Source organism: Pan troglodytes, chromosome 18 (genome assembly GCF_028858775.2).
Source record: "Pan troglodytes isolate AG18354 chromosome 18, NHGRI_mPanTro3-v2.0_pri, whole genome shotgun sequence".
NCBI lineage: Eukaryota > Metazoa > Chordata > Mammalia > Primates > Hominidae > Pan > Pan troglodytes.
The window spans coordinates 45,429,934-45,454,427 of NC_072416.2; the positions used below are offsets into that span (position 1 = coordinate 45,429,934).

General features: G+C 39.0%; 2 protein-coding genes across 17 annotated transcripts in view; one reads left to right on the forward strand and one right to left on the reverse strand.

Annotated features, from left to right (window-relative positions):
- The window catches only part of ITFG1 (integrin alpha FG-GAP repeat containing 1), a 255,382-nt gene extending 248,014 nt beyond the window's left edge, over nt 1-7,368 (reverse strand). Inside the window, exons 1-3 of one of the 2 annotated variants that reach the window (XM_520622.6) lie at nt 6,960-7,368; nt 5,222-5,294; nt 119-264 (exon numbers count right to left, since the gene is read on the reverse strand). In XM_520622.6, coding sequence (XP_520622.2) covers nt 119-264; nt 5,222-5,294; nt 6,960-7,167 — 427 coding nt within the window. In that variant the 5' untranslated portion in view covers nt 7,168-7,368. The remainder of the gene's footprint in view (nt 1-118; nt 265-5,221; nt 5,295-6,959) is intronic. The other variant, XM_054669342.2, reaches the window with a different exon arrangement.
- Nucleotides 7,251-24,494, forward strand: part of PHKB (phosphorylase kinase regulatory subunit beta) — a 240,879-nt gene continuing 223,635 nt past the window's right edge. For 2 of the 15 annotated variants that reach the window (XM_001162360.7, XM_016929788.3), the window contains exon 1: nt 7,419-7,549. In XM_001162360.7, coding sequence (XP_001162360.2) covers nt 7,474-7,549 — 76 coding nt within the window. In that variant the 5' untranslated portion in view covers nt 7,419-7,473. Of the gene's footprint in view, nt 7,550-9,988; nt 10,101-24,494 lie in introns of all 15 variants that reach the window. The other 13 variants (XM_063797099.1, XM_063797100.1, XM_063797102.1 and 10 more) reach the window with 13 other exon arrangements.

Here is a 24,494-nt window from a genome sequence, read left to right on the forward strand (position 1 = left end):
GGTTTTACAATTATTGACACCCAAGAACAGTATTTTTGAACTGATTTCAGAACAATATTTTGTTACATTTACCTTCATATTCAATGATAAATATTGAAAAATTTTAAAACAAATTCACCTAATGTTTGATTTTGTCCCCAGAAGATAACAGCTCCTAATTCACTCTTGGCATAATTTTTGGGAAGATATGTCAGAAGGACATCCATTTGAGAATCTCCATCATAATCCCCAGGGACTACACTTGTTATCAATGCACTGTGATTCCTAAAAGAAACAAGCATTTACAAATATCAGACATGTTGTAATGGAAAAGGACAATTCTGTATTTCTACCACACAAAAATATTTTCAATGAAAAACTTAAAACTTAACAGAACTGACTGATTGCCTTCTCTTTCCTATCTTTTCATCCGTCACGTATTTAGACCTCTTTGGTCTAAAAAAGAGTTCAGAATGAATGCAGAATAGTCTCAAGAAACAAGACAAATCTGAAATATGTCGAGAGAAAACGTGTTTATTATGTTCAAGCAATGGCTAGTATAGCCCTTCTATATAGTTCCTTTGTCAAGGACACCAAGACATTCGGATGGTGTTTCTAACAAATGGAGGCTCATAATTGCTAAAGCAGTAAGCATTATCACTGGGATTTTTCAATTAAAAGATATTACTTATAAAATATTTAGTTTGGATTTTAACATAAATTCAAAATTTACAGTAAAAATTTAAAAATCATTTTATTTCTGAAAGCTAGTAAATTAAGAATGGAATTTTTTTTAACCAAACGTGGCAATCAATATAGCATCCAAACATATATATCTAACTTTATATGTATATTGTTATTTTTTCCTTTTCATAGGTATTGATATATTTTTATTAACAAAATAATTCTAAAATTATTTATATGAATCTTGAAAGCTTAACGTCCTGCAGTCTTATTGTCTGAGCGACCCAAGCAAAAATTAGGCCTTAAATTCATTTTATATTTAATTCTACTCAGATCAAATAGCAAGACAGCAAATTTCCAATTAGACAGTAGTTAATTACTTTCTTAATGCATCAGTGGTAGTTCTTTCTCCCTCTCACTCAGCAAGGTAAGAACCAAGTGGTGTATTTCTGGAAAGTCTCAGGAATTGAGGATTTAAATTACAGTAATGGGTAAGGTTTTGGCCTTAAGCTAGATACAGGAGTTAACCAAAAGTCTACAAAAGGAACAATTTAACCCTTGCCCACAGCTCTACCCTATTTCTAGAATGTTAGTCTGTCAAGAACATACATGCAGGGCAAAAGATAGTAGACTAGTCCCACTAGGCAATGCATTTCCAATTATTTCTTTTGCACCTTACTTGAAAAGGTGAGTAGACACCTGCCTTCTGAAGAAAATTTTGACTATTAAAGAGAGCTAAAACAAATAGCAATAAGGAATCTGAAGAAAACAGAACTAATGCAACAAAAGAAAACTTCAAAATTACACTTGAGAAAAGAGAAAAAAGTCTGTCTATAAAAAAAAACAAACAAACCAACAACAGTATGCTAAAAGACAACATCAGTAAGAAAACAAAAGAAAAACCTCGGAAATTAAAAATGTGACACCTGGCTGGGCGCGGTGGTTCACGCCTGTAATCCCAGCACTTTGGGAGGTGGAGGTGGAGGTGGAGGTGGGTGGATCACTTGAGGTCAGGAATTTGAGACCAGGCTGGCCAACATTGTAAAACCCTGTCACTATTAAAAATACAAAAAGTAGCCAGGCGTGGTGGCGTGCATCTCTAATCCCAGCTACTTGGGAGGTTGAGGCAGGAGAATTGCTTGAACCCAAGAGGTGGAGATTGCAGTGAGCTGAGATTGGACCATTGCACTCTATCTAGCCTGGGCAACAGAGCAAGACTCCATCCCCCACCAAAAAAAAAAAAAAGGACTTAGAATTTAAAAGAGAAAGTTGAGAAAACCTCCTGCAAAGGAAAATAAAACAAAACTAAATGATAAAAATAAGAAACAGATAAGATAAAGGAATAAAGGATGAACCCAGGCAGACTAATAATCAACTGATAGAAATTCCTAAAAGAGACAACCAAAAAAATTTTTCAAAGAAATATTTAATAATGTAAGAGTATTTCAAAAAGCCCCCAAGGATAGAGGCCTCTAGCTTGAAAGGGCCCACATAATGCCTAGCATAATAAGTAAAGAATAATCATTCCTGTAATTGCAGCACTTTGGGAGGCGAAGGTGGGAGGACAGATTGAGCCCAGGATTATGTGCCTACAGTGAGCTATGATTGTGTGACTGCACTCCTTTTTCACCTGGGTGACAGAGAAAGACCCTGTCTTTATCAAAAAACAAATCTATACCAAGGCACATCATCATGAAATCAGAACAAAATAGAAAAAGAAGAGACTCCAATAGCTTCCAAAATTAAAACAATTTACATTTAAAAGATTAGGAGAAAGAAGAGGGTTGAATTTTAAAACTGCAACCCATGAAGCTAGAACACAATAAGCTAACCAAACTTTTAAGAGTGGGTAGATGCCAGGCGCGGTGGCTCATGCCCGCAATCCTAGCACTTTGGGAGGCCAAGGCAGGTGGATTGCCTGAGCTCAGGAGTTTTGACACCAGCCCGGGCAACACGGTGAAACCCTGTCTCTACTAAGATACTAAAAAATTCGCTGGTGTTGTGCATCTGTAGTCCCAGCTACTCAGGAGGCTGAGGCAGGAGAATTGCTAGAACCAGGGAGGTGGAAGTTCCAGTGAGCTGAGCTTGTGCCACTGCACTCCAGCCTGGGAAACAGAGTGAGACTGTCTCTAAAAAAAAAAAAAAAAAAAAAAAAAAAAGGTGGGTAGAAAAACTTTTTGGATGTGACAGGACTTATCAGGCATCCTTTCTCAGGAATTTCTGGAAAGACACACCCCCGTGAAGTAAATGAGGAAATTTCTTTTTTTACATGGGGAAATTCCCCACATAGTAAGTCTACAAAAGGCCTAGAGAATGAATCCAGACTGGATAGGAATGTAGAGGATCCAATGGGAAAAACAAAAATGCATGATAGGTATATGGCAGATATGATGGAATATCTGCAAAGAAATTAAGGGTATGTACATAGAAAACTATGCAATCTATTTTTTAAAAAGCAATCATTTATTCCAGTAGGGCAAGCTGCACAAAAAATGAAGTACTGTCCCAGCACTTTGGGAGGCCGAGGCAGGTGGATCACCTGAGGTCGGGAGCTCGAGACCAGCCTGGCCAACATGGTGAAATCCCATCTCTACTAAAAATACAAAAAATTAGCTAGGCATGGTGGCAGGCACCTGTAATCCCAGCTACTTGGGAGACTGAGGTGGGAGAATAGCTTGAACCCGGGAGGCAAAGGTTGCAGTGAGCTGAGATGATGCCAAGGCACTCCAGCCTGGGCAACAGAGTGAGACTCTGTCTCAAGAAAAAAAAAAGAAAAAAGAAAAAGAAAAGAAATACTGTACATTACTTGGTTCTGAAGTACATAGACACCACATGGTTAAAAGGTAAACAATGATTACTAATTTAACAAAAAATTATGATTTAATTACACTGGGACAATGTAGATAAATTATGTTAGTTAAAAAACAAGAAATGAATATTTAAAAATGATAATTCAAGAAATTAGTGTAAAATTTTATTTTAAAATATGGTAATAAACACTAGAAGAGTCAGCTACAGGTTTTAAAAGTGGTTGCATCTGAGAGAGAAACAGGGGTGTGGGGGAGAATAAGGGTGAAGAATAGTTATTTTTACTTTGAAAAATATTTTAAATTATAACACAAACAAGAGTTTCTAAATTTTGAAAGTACATTGCATTAATAAAAAAATTAATTGGGATATTTGTTTTAACTTATCAGAACACATGCCATTTACATCCTTTAAATTTCCTTGATTTCTAATAAAAAAAAATCACCTCTATGCAGTTAGTTCACTTCTCATATACACTCAACTTCAGTTTCTTCCCCACTCCAAGCATGCTGACATTCACTACCCAAAAACACTTCTCAAGGGAAATAAGTTCCTGTTTATCCATTTATAACTTTCCCCTCAAAGTTCTAGTTCAAGGCCATTTTTTTTTTTAACATGAGTTTGAGTTTACTCAAAATACTGTAGAGTCTGAGAACTAATCAGCCCACACAGGGACTTTTTAAATACAGTTTCCTAAGTAGTCTTTAATCTTCTACAAACCAATTCATTCTGCATATAGTTTACAAGTAAATCAATTTAAAATACTGTTTTCATCATCTCTCCTTTGCACAAGGACCTGATGATTCCCCTCTTCTAATGGGACTGCATTCAAACTCTTTTTTATATCTGAAGGCTCCCATTCTGCCCTTCTTATCTCATGTTCTTAGTCCTTAACTCCCCGAAGTGTACCTTCCACTTTTGTCAGGCAGATCTTTCTACCTCCTCTTCATAACATGCTGTTCTTACTTTTATCTCTTATAAATGCTCTGTCCCCAAAATTGAACTTCCAAGTTGAACGTCTTCACCTAACTTTTTATTTATACTAAGGTCAAGCTCAAGTTCCATGACTCTGGAAACTGCCCCTTTGGCCTGCACTGACCCATCTCTTCTTGCTTGAATTCAGACAGCCACGAATGCTTGCTTCAAATGTAGTTTGTAGTTTCAAATGAATGTAGTTTCAAAACTGTGTTGGGTCACTATCATGGAGGTAGAGGTGTGGGAGTGGTCATTGTTTCATGCAATGCCAACCACAGAAAAGAAAAATAACTATTACTTGAACATTTTAAAAATTCAGATAAACTTGAATTCCTTCCAAGTCAACCTTAAAAACTCACCATCAGTCAATTAAACAAAAAAATTAGAACACTGACTTTTTCCCCACTGCAAAATAGGCCCCTCTTCCACAAAACACAACACATGGCTAATACAATGAGACTACTGTGAGTGACTGCTCCCTCAAGATGAGGCACAGAATGAGACACATTCAAGAAGGGATATGAGATTGCAAGGAAATAAAGGGTGTTTATATAGAAACAAACCTGGATCCACTCAAATTTATTTCTTTAAAGTCATTTTTAAACTTTGGTATTTTCACTATTTTTCCAAAAAATCACTTGCTACTCATACCTCACAAATAGTGGTTTTGCATCCCAACACTAAGGCTGACTTTAAAGACAACCAATCAGCTACTGCATATCCATTATTACATTAATGACTAAAGTTTTATCAAAATAATCATATTTGTACTTACTTGAAAGATACCTTTACTTTGGGTTTAAAATAGGGTGCATTCTGGTCTGCCAAAAAGACGATTACGTCATTTCCTAAAGAAAACAAATATATGATATTAGAAAAATGTTTGTTGATAAGATATCTAATCAGTGGTTACAAGAAGGTTTCTGGGCACTGTTCTCAACAAGAAAACTTTTATTCTACTCCAGTTTATCTGCCCTCTCAAGCATAGTCCCACTAGTCCAATGGAGATGCCTAACATTATATCACAAGTTCAATGTTCAAAGTAGCAGAGAAATAGAAAGGATGAAAATGGGAAAAAGCAGCTGATCAAGAGAAACTGAAGCCAGTGGATTCTGCAAGGAGTCAGATTGGTTGACTTAAAAGAACCATATAAAGAAGATGCCTTATAACTATACTACATGTCCAGACTTGTCTTCCCCGAATCTAGCAATGCTGTCCCTTGTAAGGCTGTTTGGTTCATTACACAGATGCATCACACCAAGGATGCAGGGACACCCATTGTAGATATCTGACAAGGACATAATTAAGCATGTGAGCAGAAAATGCTGAATCCTCCAAGACCCTCCTCCTATGGGGCCATCCTCCAGAGGCTGACACATTCTTGGAGCTCAATTAGCACTCATTGAGACAGACTTTTGGAATTGTTTAATCAAACACAGGCCATCGTTAAAGTCAAGGCTACTCTCTGTATCCAGTTTGGACACAGCAGCAACAGGTTTGGCAGTACACTGCAAAATCAGGAGTCAAAAAGATTGGGAAAATATTCAGGGTCTGTAAGAGGCTCCTGCATCCCGGCAAGGGCTCCAAGAAGTCTGGTTCAGGATCCTGTCAGGCAAGCTCTGAGCAGCTCTTCCTTCCTTCCTTCACAGCATTGATCTTTAAGCAGCACCTGCTTCTGTAGGTACTCAAGAACGCTAAGACCCCCTAATGCCCACTGTCAGCATCAAGATTTACAAAAAAGTTAGTTTAACGATTGTCAAAGCAAAGAATTTCCAAGAACAAGTTAGCAAAGAAAGTAGACATTTGGAACACTAAGGTGAGGACCAAGATGAGGAAGGAGTACACGAAAGAACAGGCAGCTCAAGAGAGAAATTTCTGTAGTTTGAGACTGCTTTCCCAAGGAGGCATTAGGTTTATCAGTGGTCCCTGAAAAATGCTTGTGTGAGCTGTTTAGTGTTTAGGCCCTTGGAAGGGTACATTCGCTTCATAGAAAGCTGTGGCCTTGACAAAGAGAGGGGTGGGCGAATTAGGTAGGTGGGGAGGCAAGAAGAAGCCCCCTATGAGAAGAGATTGTCAAGTTGCACCTCTCCATGTTCATCAACGGGGAAGGAAGACTGAAGCAAAATAGAAAGGAATGAGTGGGCCTTGGGAGCGAACGTTGAGGCAAGCTACAAAGATTCCTAGGAATCAGGAAGCACTTTGGAAGACAGGTGATTCCATGGGGAGGAGGGGGTAAGGTGACTGGGTGAAGGCCGCAGACTTCTTAGGAACAAAACTGAGGTGCCGTCAGGGCTTTTGAGGGTAGGTCAAACTGTAGGGTAGCTGGGTCAGAACCTGGGGTTGGAAAGGGTGGTGCAAAAGGACAAGCTGTTAAGAATGCTAAAGGGAAGGCCACAGGGCTGGGAGAGAAGGACCAGGAAATGCAGAAGGACCGGCCATTCGGCAATGGGTTTGGGGAACACCGGGAGAGGCACACGGACAGCGAACAGAGGGAGGGCCCGGCAAGCACTGACTTTCCCGCAGCACGAAGAGATCCGTCTGCTTGTCGGAGTTGAGGTCCCCGAAAGCCGCAAGGGTGCCCCAGGCCTCGGCCCCAAAGAGCTCGGCCGTGACGTTGTGCAGCGCCCGCGCTGGGACCGGCCCGACTCCCAGTAGTGCAAGCCCTGCGAGGAGCGGCGAGAAGAGGGCCCAGGAGCTCGGCAGCCGGCCCGCCGCCGCCATGGCAGCCCCTCAGCCCCCGCCCGCCGGCCCAACGCCGCGCTTGACGACAGCCGCAAAGCACCGCGTTACCGGCCGAGAGAGTGGCGCGCAGCCCCGGGACGCGTAAGAGCCGCTGCCGGCTCCTTTTTCTCTCTCCCACTAGGGCTGCCCTTCCGACGCTAAAAAAGCAGTGGAGCTAGGGTGAAAGCCGCCCTCACGCTCACTTCCGGCAGGCGCGCCTCCCGACAGTGTCGTGCGGGGGGGCGTGGCCCGGCATTGCTGACAGGCGGCCCCGTGGGCGGTGGCCAAGGCGGCGGCCGGAGCGCGATGGCGGGGGCGGCGGGACTCACGGCAGAAGTGAGCTGGAAGGTCTTGGAGCGAAGAGCTCGGACCAAGCGCTCAGGTTTGGCTGGCTGGGGCGCCGCCCCCCACCCGAGTACCTTGGGTGGGCTTCCCCTCAAGCGCCTTGGCGGGAGGCAGGTGGGGGCCCTGGGAATGAACCTGTGCCCCGAGTTCCTCTTTAGAAAGCAGGTGGCGGCCCTGGCCTTGTTTCTAATATCTTCCTCCACCTCTAAAAATTAGGTGGCAGAGCCAGCTCCACTCTGTGTGTGCCCCCAACTGTATTCCGCTTGTGAGCCCCACTCGGAAAGTAGGCAGCGGTCCGGACTTCCCTTAGAGTCTTCTAACTTAAAAATCGGGCGGCGGCACATTCCTGGGAAAGGGAATGTGTCCTCCCTGTGAATGTTCTCTGCGAAAGTCAGATAGCTTAATCAGACCAAGTCAGATGTAACTACGATCTGGCTGCAGAAAGCCGGCGTCTGGGCTCCTTGCCTTACGTCTTATATCCCTTTTACATTCCCCACAGGTTCTAAGCAGTAGACCTGTCATCTGTCTAGCAGAAACTGAAGGAGACTAGGCCTCAGATCTTGAAGAGTATAGTTAGGGCTCAGAAAGAAAAGGGCTCCTTAAGTGGCCCCAGGTTGTGTGGTTTCCAAACCCGAAAGTATAGAGGTCAGAAGGTGCCTTGCAGGCAGTTTTAACAGTTCCAAGTGTCCCGAACTGACTTGTTCAAATTGCAACGTCATGACTTGTGGCGTTATTAAAACTTCCCGTATTCCTGGTTGGCTGGATATAATCTTGAACAAAAGGCATGCACTTAAACAGGAAAGGCGAAAGGCGGAATGCAGGTTTTCAGCTAAGGAGCTTCCCTTTTAAAGAATTGACGAACTATGTCATTATTGGGGGGCGGGTGTGAAAGGTGTTAGCTAGGAAAATTAACTTTGCACTTGCATTGATATTAAGAAATTATTTTCGGACGGGCGCGGTGGCTCACGCCTGTAATCCCAGCACTTTGGGAGGCCGAGGCGGGCGGATCACCTGAGGTCAGGAGTTCGAGACCAGCCTGGCCAACCTGGTAAAACCTCATCTCTACTAAAAATACAAAAATTACCTGGGCGTGGTGGCGGGCGCCTGTAACCCCAGCTACTCGGGAGTCTGAGGCAGGAGAATTGCTTGAACCTGGGAGGCGGAGGCTGCAGTGAGTGGAGGTCGCACCACTGCAATCCAGCGTGGGCGACAGAGTGAGACTCCGTCTCAAAAAAAAAAAAAAGAAATTATTTTCTCACCTAATATGTTCTCCTTACGTTTTGGGCTTTTCCTATTTATGAAGTTCTTAGTTGTCTGTTGTGCACACTGACTTCTTTTTTTTTTTTTGGAGAAAGTAAATCTAATTTCTGAAAATCTAATTTCAGAAATCATACACCCAACACTCTGTTTTTTTATACCTTACAAAAAGTTCAGCTTTATATACTTAGGGTTATAGTAAAATTACCATCTATGAAGTATGAGATAATTTTTTCAAAAAGTAGTCCTTAGTACTACTAAGAATCAATAAAGTGACTTGGAATAGTCACGTATTTGTTTCACACTTTTTCTTAAATTGTTTTTGTGTGATATAGAAATACTGAGTTGGCTACTAATGATGTGGCTATCTGGATATAAAAAGTGTTATTGGATTGGTTATGTCTGAACAAAGAGAGTAACTGGAGTTTTCTTACAGGGACCTGAGTACTGCCCCCAACATATATTTTTGCAACATTTCTCTTTAACTTTCATAAGCTCATAGAGTTGATTTTCTTCGTCAGTCTTTGTTTCCTCTGAAATGCATGTCATAACAGTAAGCTTTGAAAACCTTACTTCTCTTTTCTTAGCTGAGAAAAAAAATTCTAGTGTTAACTGTTGTTGAGTGCAGTTATTTAAATCCACTTTTATGTGCAAAGTGCATAGTATCAATGTTGAGTGTTCCTGTATGTTTACATCATAGTAGTAAAGAGATACCACTTGAAGTTATTCCTCCAAATTAATAGTTAAATTTGAGGTTTCAGATTCTTATAAGTATATGAAGTACAGAGGATAAAGTTAATAACTCGAGTTAATAACTTCCTGTATCATTAAAAGCAATCAACTTGATTCTGTTTGTTACTTTTAGAAGAATATATAAATGGAGCTTTGTTAGACACTTGACTAACCTGACTCCAGTATAGAGTCCTCCCCACAGAGTTCTGAGCATTGTTACATAGTAGCATAATTACTTCACTGCACAACAGAGGATACTACTTTCATGTAATGTTTAATAAGTGGATATTATATAGTTTCTGCCTCATCCATATGAGCAAGTGTAATTTATCAAAGCAAAGAAAATCACATTTTCAAGTCATAAAAGAGAAAATAAAATTATAATGATCCTCAGTTACTGCCTTTGTTGCATACTGCATCATGTTAATAACTGCTCACGCTGCTTTCAATTAATTTACACTGATTGCTTCTAACCTTTACTAAACAGTTTTAAAATTGCTATAGCTTAGCCTGCGACGCTTATGATTAGAGCCAACAATTTGAAATGGCCTGCTCACCTGATGCAGTCGTCTCTCCGTCTTCCGCTTTCTTAAGGTCTGGTAAGTGTTGTAGACCCCAAAAGGGTCACTTGGTAATTTTAAATACCTTTGTTTCTGAAGGTTGATTTCACTATAAGATATCATTATGTCTTTATTTCTTCTTTGGTGGGCCCAGGCCTGAGTACCCGGCTGGTGTTTTGTTTAACTTTGCATTGTGTTTTGAATGTGGCCTATTGTGTTCTTCTCATGTGGGATGTGAAAAGGAAAGAGAGTGGAGTGCCTGCCCCGATATTTGCAAGCAGAGGCAGTTCCTTAGTGTCTGGGAGCTCCCATTGTCAAATGTGCACATAGCATATTTCTTAAATGATTTTTTTCTTCTTGCCACAATGGAAGTAACTTCTACAAATTAGGAAATTTTGGTCAACATCCCACTTATCTGTTCTTCATCAGCTTACTGTGAAGCAGGTTATTAATATACACGTTTTCACAGACAGGAAGCGACTTGGCCCAGGGAATATTTTGAGGCCATGTGCTTTGGCCTTTATCCTGTGGCATCCTGGTGTAAGGGCTGGAACAGATGTTGGCACAATGGCTCTTTGACCGTTGTGTTGATGCACCCCTTAGAGAGCTGGATGAAAGCTATGGAATTGCTCTTCAGACGTGTGCACAGGATTTTGAAAACAATTTCTGGGTGATTCATGGACCCAGACATGATTACCTATGCATTCCCATTAGCAACCAGGCCTTTGGATGTATTCAGTGTCACTTTACAGAACAAGACACACATTTAGTTAGGTGGCCACATACCTGAAATGAAAACTGAAGCATTTACAGCCCTTTTCTGTAGTTGTGGCCTAACTTGGGCCATTTAAAACCTATTATGTACTAGAAAACTCGGAGAAGCCTGCTGGTAAGAGATTACCTTTTCTATAATGCCTCTTAAGCAGAATATTTCAAGCCTCAGGACTCATGAACAGGCAAATGTGAGATGAGCACCCCCAAACACAGTGAAAACTCCTTGGCTTCACCATAGCCTTTCAGAAGTGTTTCTCCCTCTTCATTCATTTTCATTTATATTTCAAGTCCTGTTCTGGCAAGATAGAGGAGGAAAATCTTAAAGAAAATAAATAAGAAATAGCTTAAGGAAGAATCAAACAGGAGAAAACAAAAACTCTTTAAGGAACTAAAATGATTTCTATTTCTAGGTGTCATCTGCTAAATGACAAAATATTACATGTAACAATGCCAGTTGATTTCTGATTTTATCTTTGAACTAAAAGAACAGGAGGACATATATCTCTAGACTCTGTTTTCTTTCCTTATAAGCACCAAGCTCTGTTTTGCATCTTGGCTTTTCTACTAAGAAGAAAGTGGTTTTAAGCACTAGCACAGTCATTCAGTAGTAATGGGGAAATAGAATGTTTAAAGATAGCTTTTATGCATCAACAGTCCTGAAAATTTCTAAACCCAAGAACTGTGCTTTAACATTACATAGAGTGTTTGAAGGCATATACAAGACGCTTTTCCTGTACTGTATCATCAAATTGAAATAGAATGCACCAAGAAACAGACTAGAAAAATATCAAACTTTAGTGTTATAATCCGTTTTGAAGAATGATTCTTTATACATTACTTTCAATATTGACACTTTTTTGGGAGTTCATCTAACCAAAACTTAGTAAAACTATAAAGACACACTTAAAATTTGTATCTGTTAAAATAATAAGTACCATACCTGCTGATGTTAGGCTTAACTTTGCATTGTGTTTTGAATGTGGCCTGTCGTGTTTGCATTTAAGTACTCTGAGTGGTTTGCATTTATAATTTCTTACTTATTTAGAAATACTCCATTTATATTGGAAATGATTTGCTTTCCCCTATTGTAGTTCTTTGGACATTATCTTTATAGGCATATGTTTTATTGTGCGATTTCATTTGACAATTATTTTAAAGCACATCCTTGCTTCACAGCTGAGCTTTTCATTGGTACTTTGGCCAGAAACTATCCAGTATTGCCAAAAGTGAAAGCCAGTAGTATCTTGATTTTGAAAAATTTATTTTCAATGTACCTGCATTGTTTTATGTATTTTAACCCTTCATATTCCTTCTGGATATGTTTCTGCTTTTTGTTTTTTCTTTGTTTCTCCTCTTTATGGAATTTAGTGTGAATCCTATATTTCTGTGTGTGCATACTTGAGTTGTGCTGTTACTACTAATGTACTAGTATTTGCTGTGGTTGAAAGAAATTTGTTTTGACTGCTTAAACTGAAAGAGGGATCTAGATATTCAGGTTTTTCTTTAAAGACCCTTGGAGTCAAATGTACAAAACCAAGAATTTATAAAGAAATTCAACAGCCAAAATAAATTAAATAATTATTAGAGAAGGAATGTAGCATTCAATACCTTAGATTGCTTCCGTTTCTCATGTGGCCACTACAGTTATATTAAGTTAGCATAGTTGGTCAGCTGTAGCAATCACCTTGGCAATACAGTTCAATTACTTGGAATAATGGTTATAGCATATTGTGATGAGGTAGGAAACGGCTTGGCATTTTTGCTTTTATTCTTAAATGACAAAGATAATTTAAGAGGTTATTCCTTTTTATAATGGCTCATGAGCTTATCTACCTTGGCTCCCTAAGTTTATCAGCCAGCTGGTAAGTGAGCTTCAACATAGGACTTGAGTCTTTTCATTTACTTGTTTCTCTTTATGTTCTTTGATTAACTTTCTTTTGTTAATTTAATTTGATGGGCAAATCAGTACCTGTTAAAATTTTATTGTATATTCTGGGCAAAACAAAACTTTCAATTGTATATGCCTGATATTTTTTTTTAAGGAATTTATATAGCAGTCTTGTTTTCAGTTAACTAATCTAACCATCAACTAATCAAAAAGATTCTTGTGATTGGAAGAGAACATAGGCCCGAGTCTCCTGAACTCTTGTGGGTTGTGGCCTCCTTTAAGAGCCTAATGAAAGGGTGTACATTTGGTGTTCACCTACACCTGGGTCTGATTCAGGCTCTGTTGTTTACTACCTATTTGATCCTGAGGAAGCTATATCTTTTTGAGATTCAGCTTCTTGCTTTGTAAAAATGATGTTAATAAAACCTACCAGGAGAGATTATTGTGAAGATCAAACAAGATGTTATATGCAAAACACCTGATATTTAGTAACTGCACAATAAATTTTAGTTATCTTTCCTAAAAATATGTGTCTTTTACAATATTGCTGATGTGTATTAAAGACTAATGACTTATATACAACAAATATGGTTTCTTATCTCTCTCATTTTGGTATCTACCCTCAAAATAGCCATTTTAAGAAAATCTGTCATGCTTAAATACAACTAGCTTGAATCAGATTACTCAGAATTTAATATTAATAGAGCTGTGCTATTTAATATGGTCCATTCCATTTTGTAAGTTGAGCTTTTATTTTACTCTACGTCCATCTTATTTTTGTCAGTAATCACTGTAACTCTAAAGAAATTGTTTCTGATAGTTTCCATGGAAACTCCTATTAGATTGCAGGTAGAGCAGTTGTTATTTTACGTATACTTAAAAGATATTTTTGTCTCAGATATGCACTGGGCTCACTTCATGTAGCATGGAATTCTCAGAAGCACTCCTTAATTGTATCCTATTTGGACCTCTGACCTCTTACTAGGACCTGCCCTGTAATCTTATAAGATTTAGGAAATAGAGGCCATATCATATGACTTAACCCCCTTGGCGTGAATCTCATTGACCCTCAGGCTGTGTCATTATGCTCAGCAAAAATGATGCTTCACATTTCATAAGTGAAGTGGTTTCATGAAGAGCACAACAGCTTGTCTCACTGCTTTAGATTATCACCAGTACTCACATTGTGCATTCTAAAAGCGATTTTCCTTGTGCTGTTTTATCTTCAGTCTTTTGTGAAATGAGAGAGTAAGAGGAACTCGCTAGAATTCCTGATTCTGATCCAGGTATCTATGCACATTTCCAAATGGGTATATGATGGGCATTTCAAATGTAACTGGAACAAAACAGAACTCTTATTTACTCTTATTCTTATCCCAATCATGTTTTTCCTTAAATATACTTCATTTCATTGAACTAAACCATTATTCTTCCAGGTACTCAAGCTAAAAAGGTTATTCCTCTCTTTCCTTCAACCTTTTTATTAAGTTAATCTGTAAAATCTTTCTACTCCACCTCTAAAACACATACCAAATCTGTTTTTCTCCAGCTGTACTCTACCTCCCTAGTCCAAGCCACTTTTATCTCTGGTCCACACTACAGAAATAGCCTGAATTCCTGTTTCCTCATTCTTATCTCACTACAGTCTGTTCTCTGCCAAGCAGTGAGATGGGTCTTTAAGAAATACAAGTCAGCTCATGTCACTTTCCTGCTTAAAGCCCTCCTATTGTATCTGTCATTACTTAGCATAAAATCTACATTCCCAGGCTCACGCCTATAATCCCAGCACTGTGGGAGGCAAGGTGGGTGGGTTACCTGAGGTCAGAAGTTCGAGATCAGCCTGGCCAACATGGTGAAACCCTGTCTCTACTAATAATACAAAAAATTAGCCAGGTATGGTGGCATGCGCCTGTAATCTCAGCTACTCGGGAAGCTGAGGCAGAAGAATCACTTGAACCCAGGAGGTGGAGGTTGCAGTGAGCTGAGATCGTGCCATTGCACTCCAGCCTGGGCAACAAGATCGAAACTGTGTCTCACAAAATAAAATAAATAAATAAATAAAAATAAATTCTACATTCCCCTCCTTTGAATGACAAAGTCCCAGGTGACATGGCTTTTGCCTGCCCCTCTGACCTCCTCACAGAATTCTCCTCTTCTTCTCCACTGCTATCTTTGGGTCCGTAAGATGCAATCTAATTTGCACTTTAGGCTCTGTAGTATAGCTTTTTAGGCTCTCTCTAATAGCTATTTTATCTGCCTGGAAAGCTCTCTATACTGCTGTTTGGGTAGCTTGTTCCTTCTGGTTGAGTTTTAGGTTCTCATCTTAAATGTAGCCTCTTTAGAAAGGCTTTTTCTGCCCACCCAATCTAAGTAGCCCCCAGACACATCACTCTTAATTTTAATTCTCTGTAGTGTCCTTATTATTAGGTAATTTTTTCCCCCTTCTTAGTTTTCCTGTTCATCTTCATCCACTAGAATATAAGCTATATAAAAGCAGAGACTTACTTGTTTTGTGCATAGCCGTATCCCTAGAGTCCAGAAGAGTGTCTGGAACATAAAAAATGTTCAGTAAATCATATAATATCTATCACACTGGAGACTGTCCTGCTTCTTTTGAGAGACAGTGTCATAATGTGGTTATTATATAAATGTTAGACTCATACAACTAGGTTCAAATACTAGTATTGATACTTACAAACTATGTGAACTCAATAGCAAAGACATGGAATCAACCTAGGTGCCCAATAACAGTGGGTTGGATAAAGAAAATGTGGTACATATACACCAGGGAATAATTCACAGCTGTGGAAAGAATGAAATCATGTCCTTTGCAGCAACATGAATACAGCTGGAGGCCATTATCCTAAGTGAATTAACACAAGAACAGAAAACCAAATACTACTGCATGTTCTAAGTGGGAGCTAAACATTGGGTACTCATGGACATAAACATGGCAACAGTAGAAACTGGGGACTGCTAGAGGGGAGAGTGAGGGAGAGGGGCAGGGCAGGGGTTGAAAAACTAACTGTTGGGTTCTTTATTCACTGCCTGAATGATGGGATCATTCACACCCCAAACCTCAGCATCACGTAATATACCCAGGTAACAAACTTGCACATGTACCCCTAAATCTAAAACAAAATTTGAAATTATTAGAAATAAATAAACAAAATGTTTTTCCCCCTAAAACCAAACAAATTGTGTCTAATGTTTTGCACTTAATTTTCCATACTATGGAATGGAGATAATAGTATATCCCTCATAAGTTCTTTTGTGAAGATGAAGTAATGTCTGGAAGTACCTAGTGGTGGTAGTAGTAGTACTAATGATAATAATGATTTTTCATGCTATGATGACAGCAGTGACAACTTTTTAAGCAGCTAATCTTTATTGAGTACTTAATGTGTTACAAGTAGTGCTTTACATTTAAATCTCACAGAAATCCTCTTGCCTAGACCAGTTTGGTTGGGGAGACCCTAACCCAGCGGCGCTAGAGGAATTAAAGACACACACACAGAAATACAGAGGTGTGAAGTGGGAAATCAGGGGTCTCACAGCCTTCAGAGCTGAGAGCCTCTAACAGAGATTTACCCACGTATTTATTCACAGCAAGCCAGTCTTTAGCATTGTTTCTGTAGATATTAAATTAACTAAAAGTATCCCTTATGGGAAATAAGGGATGGGCCGAATTAAAGGAATGGGTTGGGCAAGTTAACTGCAGCAGGAGCATGTCCTTAAGGCACAGATCCCTCATGCTATTGTTGTATGGCTTAAGAATGCCTTTAAGTGGTTTTCCACCCTGGGCGGGCCAGGTGTTCCTTGCCCTCATTCCTTAAACCCACAACTTTCCAGAGTGGGTGTTATGGCCATCATGAACATATCACAGTGCTGCAGAGATTTTGTTTATGGCCAGTTTTGGGGCTGGTTTATGGCCAGATTTTGGGGGCCTGTTCCCAACATCCTCTTTTGTAGGTGTTATTACTATTCCCTTTTGAAAAACTCAAAGCACAGGGAAGTAAAGTAACTTACTTGAAGTCACCCAAACTCTGGCAGACCCTATTCTCCTAGCCACTGCTGCCTTCCTTCTCTTCATCTATAGTGCCTAGTACTCCATAAATAAACAACAGTGGTTACTACTGATGTCTTCTTGATGTTTATTGTTCTTCTTTCATTCATTTCTAATTAACTGATGTTTATTGGACCTCTCCGATGTAGGAAGTTTGTAATAAATAATAGTGGTTGAGAGAGCTAATAGCCTGATGGAATTTATGCAGAACTCAAGGCCACCAATGCTTTTGTATACATTCACTCTGTCTCCTGGACTCCTCCAGTTGTTTCCTACTGAATTTTGCTACTAGAGCCATAACCTCTCCTTGTACTATCACCCTAGTCAATGCACACTATTGTTGCCTGGGTGATTTTTCTAAAATGAACTAAACCTTAAGTGGTTGCTTAACACCACTCATCAGCTCTCTATCTCCTGCAGGGTTGAAGTAGGGACTTCAAGGAAAGCCTCTCTGGAAGTGATATTTAACTCCTAGAAATAGGAGTCAGTGGAGAAGTTGGGGTAAGGAGGACTCTGGGCTGAGGATCCTGGGGCTAGATAGAGCTGGGTATTTAAAGCGTACTGAAAAGGCCATTATGGGTAAAGCATTGTGAATGACAGGAATGGGTGAGAGGAAGGCCTGAGATGGACAGGGTCTTGGGAGCCTTGAAGATGTTTGAATTTTATTATAAATGGAAGGGAATGTGAAAATTTGAAGCAGTGGAGTTGTAAGGCTGGATTAGTATTTTATGATGATTCTCTGTCTGTTATGTAAAAATAGACTGGAAGGTGACAAAAAGGCGGGGAGCAACCTCATGGCAGAAGCTGTGTGTCATATAGCTCTATGTTTAACACCTGGCACCATGCTGGGTGCATAGAGCCACTCAATCTATGTTTGATAGTGAATGGCTGTGAAGGCACAGATATTGAGTATATCATCATTCTGGATTCAGAAGATGTGGCCACCTTGATTATGCATTAGAATCTACATATCTCTGACTCAGTAAACTCACTTTTGGAAGAATATTCCTGTGGCCCATTTCCTGTTAAACGGAGAATAAACTAACTTTAGAAAGTGAGTTTATTGAATCAGAGGTATAAATGGTAGGTAGGTTCTAATGCATAATTAATTAAGGTGCATATATACAAATATAAAATGAATATGTGTCACGAGGTCAGGAGATCGAGACCACCCTGGCTAACACGGTGAAACCCCCTCTCTACTAAAAATACAAAAAATTAGCCGGGTGTGGTGGCGGGCGCCTGTAGTCCCAGCTACTCGCGAGGCTGAGGCAGGAGAATGGCGTGAACCCGGGAGGCGGAGGTTGCACTGAGCTGAGATTGCACCACTGCACTCCAGCCTGGGTGACAGAGAGAGACTCCGTCTCAAAAAATAAAAAGTATATGTGCGAAATACATGTGTGTGTATATATAGTAAAATCTTAGATACAGTTAGTTTTATATCATTATGCTATTCTGTTTCACATTTTAAAATGGCATATTGATCCTTCTATTCTGAGGAATAGTCTGCAAAGCTACACAAGGTCCTTGATTCTTTGCTTGATTCAGGCAGAAGGATGCATTTAGACATTTAATCTACCTCTGAAAAGATAATGGACTTTTAGAAAATATATGCAATTAAGACATATCTTTTATGGTTTCGGGACACATCTATTTTCAAATCCCTGATTAGAAAACAACTGCCCATTGTGGTGGCTCATGCCTGTAATCCTAGCACTTCAAAAGGCCAAGGCAGGCGGACTGCTTGAGCCCAATTTGAGACTAGCCTGTGCAACATGACGAAACCATCTCTACAAAAAATACAAAAATTAGGCTGGGTGCGGTGGCTCACGCCTGTAATCGCAGCACTTTGGGAGGCCGAGACGGGCAGATCACGAGATCAGGAGATCGAGACCATTCTGGCTAACACAGTGAAACCTCGTCTCTACTAAAAATACAAAAAAGTTAGCGAGGCGTGGTGGTGGGCGCCTGTAATCCCAACTACTCCGGAGGCCGGGCAGGAGAATGGCGTGAACCCAGGAGGCGGAGCTTGCAGTGAGCGGAGATCGTGCCACTGCACTCCAGCCTGGGCGACAGGGCGAGACTCCATCTCAAAAAAAAAAAAAACAAAAATTAGCCAGGTGTTGTGGTGCCTGGGATGGCTGGTTGGAGGTTGTGGCAGGAGGGACAGCTTGAGCCCGAAAGGTTGAGGCTACAATGAGGTCGCACCACTGCACTCCAGCCTGGGTGACAGAGTGAGACCCTGTCTCAAAAATAAATAAAAAGAAAACAAGTAATAGAAAATTGTAACTGCATATATTACATATTTAGTCTTGAAGATGCTTTCTGATGGTTCATTGTAGTTTCTAGGATCTGTGTTTTTTTGTTTGTTTGTTTGTTTGTTTTTGTTTTTGAGACAGGGTCTTGCTCTCTCACCCAGGTTGGAGTGGAGTACAGTGGCACTGTCACAGTTCACTGCAGCCTCGGTCTCCTGTGCTCAAGCATTCCCTTCTGCTGGGCCTATAGGTGTGCACTACCATGCCTGGCTAATTTTTTTTTTTTTTTTTATTGTAGAGACAAGTCCTCACTATTTTGCCCAGGCTGGTCTGGAACTCCCAGGCTCAAGCACTCCTCCCAACTCTGCCTCCCAAAGTGCTGGGATTATAGGCGTGAGCCACTGCACCTGGCCTCTATGATGTATTTTGAATACATTCATACTTGTTCTCATTTTCTTTTTCACATTAGGCCTTGGTTGCCTTGATTAGAAATGGTTTTTAAAAGATGAAACAATTGTTGCTGTTTTTTATTTTATTATTTGTTACCTTTTTCTTATAGACTTTATTAGTTTATTTTACCAACAATCACATGATTATTAGTCCATTAAAAACGAATTATTCTTTATATTTAACTTACTGGTTTTATAGCTTTCTTCTCTTTCAGTTCATATTTCACAAATTTTCTTGAGGATGTTGGTTTGTGTAGATGAACAGTTGTGGTACCTAAACATTAAGTGATTTCCAACAGCCTTAATGAGAATTTTTTTAAAGTTATTTTTAATTGACAAATAGTAATTGTATATATTTACAGGGTACAATATAATGTTTTGGTATATGCTTACAGTGTTGGGTAATTAAATCAGGCTAATTAACAAATCTGGCCCCTCACATACTTACTATTTTTTTGTAATGAAAACATTTAAAGTCTACTCTTCTAGCAATTTTGAAATATATAACGTTTTATGATTATAGCCACCATTCTGTGCAGTAGGTCACTGAAGCTTTTGCCTCCTATCTAACTGAAACTTTGTACCCTTTGGTCAACATTCGAGAATCTTGTGTAATAATTGAAATTTGTCATTTTTATAGGTTCTGATATATGTCATATATGCTCTTTTTTCAAAATATATATCATTGATTTTTCAGTTGTCATATAAAATCTTTTAAAGTTTATTGTTTTACTCCCTTTGTTATCAATAGCCTCACAGTGTTTACATGGCCCTCCTTTTTGGCAATTTAAGATTCAAGTCTTGTAGCTCAGGACTGAAATAGGCACCAGCCATAGAGATGAACACTTACGCTGTTATTTGGATTATAGATCAAGTCTTATTGCTAAAGCTGTGGATGGAGACTAGGAAGGACAGACACAGAGTCTGGGATTGGGCTACTGAGCTGTGGATAGTTCCTCTTCATACATATTTTAGCTACCTGGTATGTTTTGAAAATATACTCATCAGGTGCTTAACTTGTATTCTTTATTATATTTCTGTCTTCCTCCAATAGTTGAACCAGTAAATAATTTTCTATATACTAAAAAAAAATGTGGTACATTTACTTTGTATATTAACTTTGGTTGCATTAACTTTGTCGGCTCACTTGTAAATATCTGATGATTGATTAGTTATAAATCAACAATATGTCAAAAAGAATTAGCTTGTTGTGACTTCAGTCAGTGGACTATTTTCTTGTTTTTTTTTTTTTTTTTTTTTGAGATGGAGTTTTACTCTTGTTGCTCAGGCTAGAGTGCAATGACGCAATCTCAGCTCACTGCAACCTCCATCTCCCAGTTTCAAGCGATTCTCCTGCCTCAGCCTCCCACGTAGCTGGGATTACAGGCATGCGCCACCATGCCCAGCCAATTTTGTATTTTTAATACAGGCAGGGTTTCACCATTTTGGCCAGGCTGGTCTCGAACTCCTGATTTCAGGTGGTCCTCCCGCCTCAGCCTCCCAGAGTGCTGGGATTACAGGTGTGAGCCACTGTGCCTGGACTATTTCTTTCATGGGGTTTTCTGCTTACAGGACAGCTTATTGTTAACTTTTTATAATTCACATCTAAACTTTTAATGGCTTCTGATTTAGGATGATTTCAGTCTCATCTTTTTTTCACTGCCTGCTAAATAAGTTTTGTCATGAATTTCCATCTTTGTAGCTAAATGGGAGTCATGCAAGTCTAACTCTTCAAAAATTAAGGACGAGACTAAACCTTTAAATTTACTGTGATCTTTGATTTTAAATGTTTTGATATAAGTGTTTGCTGATACATTTTGAAGATGGAAGTTGGGACATCTCAAGTTCTAGCATGCTTTTTCTTTCTTTTTCTATCTTGGGAACTTGACCACAGATCTCGATGTCTTAATAGAGGCAGCCTTATTAGTTCTTCTGTCCTTAAGCAAAAACAATACATTTAATAAGTTTTGAGTAACGGAACATTCTATGGCTAAATGACTCCAAAGTGGGTATCACTCTTAGGCTTTGGCCAACTTGATGCTATAGATTTGATTAGGGGACTTCATCTGGAACTTTGTAGTGAGAAACCCAGATGGAACTCTAGAGAAAATACACTGTGCATCATAAGGCTTTGCTAAATGTAGGAAATAGAACCATGCCCCATTTGGTGACATTTCTCTTAGCAAATTCCCATGCTTCCAAATAACATTTAAAAATATGTCGTATTTTTAAAATAATTATTTAAAAAATAATCTTAATTAAGCAGCTTTATTTGGTATTACAGTAAGCATTGATAGAGAGTGTTAATCATTTCTATTGATGTTCTTCCTGCTTTGACAGTTTTCCTGTTCAAATTGAGCCCCTTTTAACTGTGGCTTATATAAACATGTTTATTTTATTTTTAGAGTCAGGATCTTCCTTGATTTCCCAGGCTGGAATGCAGTCGTGCAGTCATAGCTCATTGCAGCCTTGAACTTCTGGGCTCAAGTGATCTTCTTGCCTCAGCCTCATGAGTAACTGGGACTACAGGCATGTGCCACCATGCCCAGCTAATTTTTTTTTTCTTGTTTTAGAGACAGGATCTTGCTATGTTGCCCAAGCTGGTCTCAAGCTCCTGTCCTCAAGCAATCCTTTCTTCTCAGCCTCTCAAAGTGCTGGGATTATATGAGTGAGCCTTGATTTTTAAAGTGTAAGGCCTTAACTTTCATTTGTGTTAAGCAGATTTTATGTAGTCCACTGGTAGTTTTCATGATAAATATCTTTAATATAGAGGTTTTTAAAATAAAAGCGTGTTTTCTTAACTTACGTATTTCTGACAGAAATTATTTTAGTTTTGTGGAATCTTTTTATATAAATTTCTTTGTGTGCCCATTCAGAGATCCTCTTGTTTGGTTATCTTTTTTTCATGGAAATACACAGTAAAGCTCAATTAGTTTGTTATACCCACTTTATCCCAATTCTTAATAGGCTTGTAGCTTTGATAATAATCATTTGCTCAATGACCTCAAGGATAAAAAGATCTATCAGGATATAAGGTTTTAGTTGTTATAATTTGAAGAAATAAACTATTTGAGAGTTAGAATTTATCGGTGCACTCTTTCTTCTGCTGTATCTCATTCTCATTATATTGATACTTATACTTAAGACCTATACCAAATTTAAGTCCTTCTTAGTTTTTTAAATTCTACTATTTAAATATTTCTTGAATATTTCCTCGCTTGTGCATTACTGGTGTCACTGTCTTAATTCAAGGCCCTAGAATGATTGTTTTGACCCAAACTAGACTTTTACGCCTAGGGCTTACTCCCTGTCTAGCAGTCCTTTGCTCTGCCAACAGATATATCTTCTAGAGTTTGGATCATATGATGCCCCAGTGGCTCTTCAGTTTCTAAAGAATAAAATGCAAACCTGGAATCTGCTGTTCAGCATCCTCCCTGTTAGACTTCTGGATACCTATCCAGCCTCCTGTCTTCCTCACATTCTCTGCTGCAATGTTATTAATGTACCTGGCAGTTCCCAGGAGGGTCACTCTCTTTCTGGCTTCTGCACCTTTATCATGAAGTTCCGTCTGTATTAAATAGCCTTTCTCTGTAAGCTTGGTGCACTCCATAATCTTTTATTCTGCTCTAGTGATCTCTTGTTTTTACATATTTTCTGACAACTCCCTTCTCTGCATTTCAGGTTTCAGTTAATTGCTCTACTGGTTCCCATGACATTTTATACAGGCTTCTTTTGGCTCTGATGTCACTGCATTGCTATTAGATAATTATATATCTTTCTTCTTTACTAGGCTATGAAATCCTTCAGGTCACGGACAAGATTTGTTGCAGCTTTGTATAGCCCCTGATACAAGGCTTGGTGCTGGGGACTCAATGTTGAATAAGAATACAAGTTGAATGAATTAATTAATCATGTTAGAAGATTAGTACAATTTTGGTTCAGAATGAACTTTCCAGCACTATGTGTTGTCTAATAATTTAACCTTTTTACTTGGTGAATAAAATTCAGTTTATTTATTTTCCTGCAGGTTTTGAATAAGAACATATTTTCATAGTAAAAAAAAGTCTTCTACTGGTCAAGTCCAAAAGGTTTCAAAGTTCAGACTCATAAAATAAATGTAATAAATATAACAAAATACTGACCTAGGTTTATAATAGCTTTATGACATGGTGAGGGCACTTTTGATTTTTCTATTAAACTGTGGACAGCATCTCCAAGGCCAAACTACATGGCTCTGACTGCTTTTACCCCTTGTATACAAACTTTGAGCTATCTCTGTGTACTGATTTTTTCTTTCCCTGAAGAGAAAATGGAAGAAATCACATAGATTATTCATCTACATTGTAATCCAAATGTAAGTCACCAGTAGCATGTTTATTCCTTCATGCATAGGGTGAGTCAGTGCTATTTAATAGGCCTTGTGTGTCATAGTGTAAACTTTACCTAAGATACCGAGGAATTTGAACTTAACTATTTAAATTTCAGGAATATGGTAAAGAAAGAGAAAATTATATACTTTTAAATAAAATAGAGAAAAGCTTACTAAATCTTGCCATCTAGAGTAAGTTTCAGAATAAGAAGTGATATAACATCTATTTCTGGAAAAGTCTTGAACATAGTGCTAAATAATGCACTAGAGAAAAAATCTATGTTTTTACCTTAGACCTCTTTAAAGCAGAGTCTAGCAATTATCATGTATTTAATTTACAAGATGAGAGTTATTTTTATTCTTGTGAACTGCAGTTGTCTTCAACTAATATAGTATTGAAATGGAAATAGAAAGAAGTGAAATCTAGGTAAAGGACAGATGCGTCAAGTAACATGACAGCTGAAATGGTTCATTTACATGGCTGACAGGGACAGAGTGCGCGATCAATACCAGAATTGCTTAGAAACCCCTTCATATTTTGGGGAAAATTGTCATTAAAGCAGTATTTCTGATTTAAATGTTACCTTGGAAGCAGGTTATATATTGCTGTGAATTTTTTTTTTTTTTTTTTT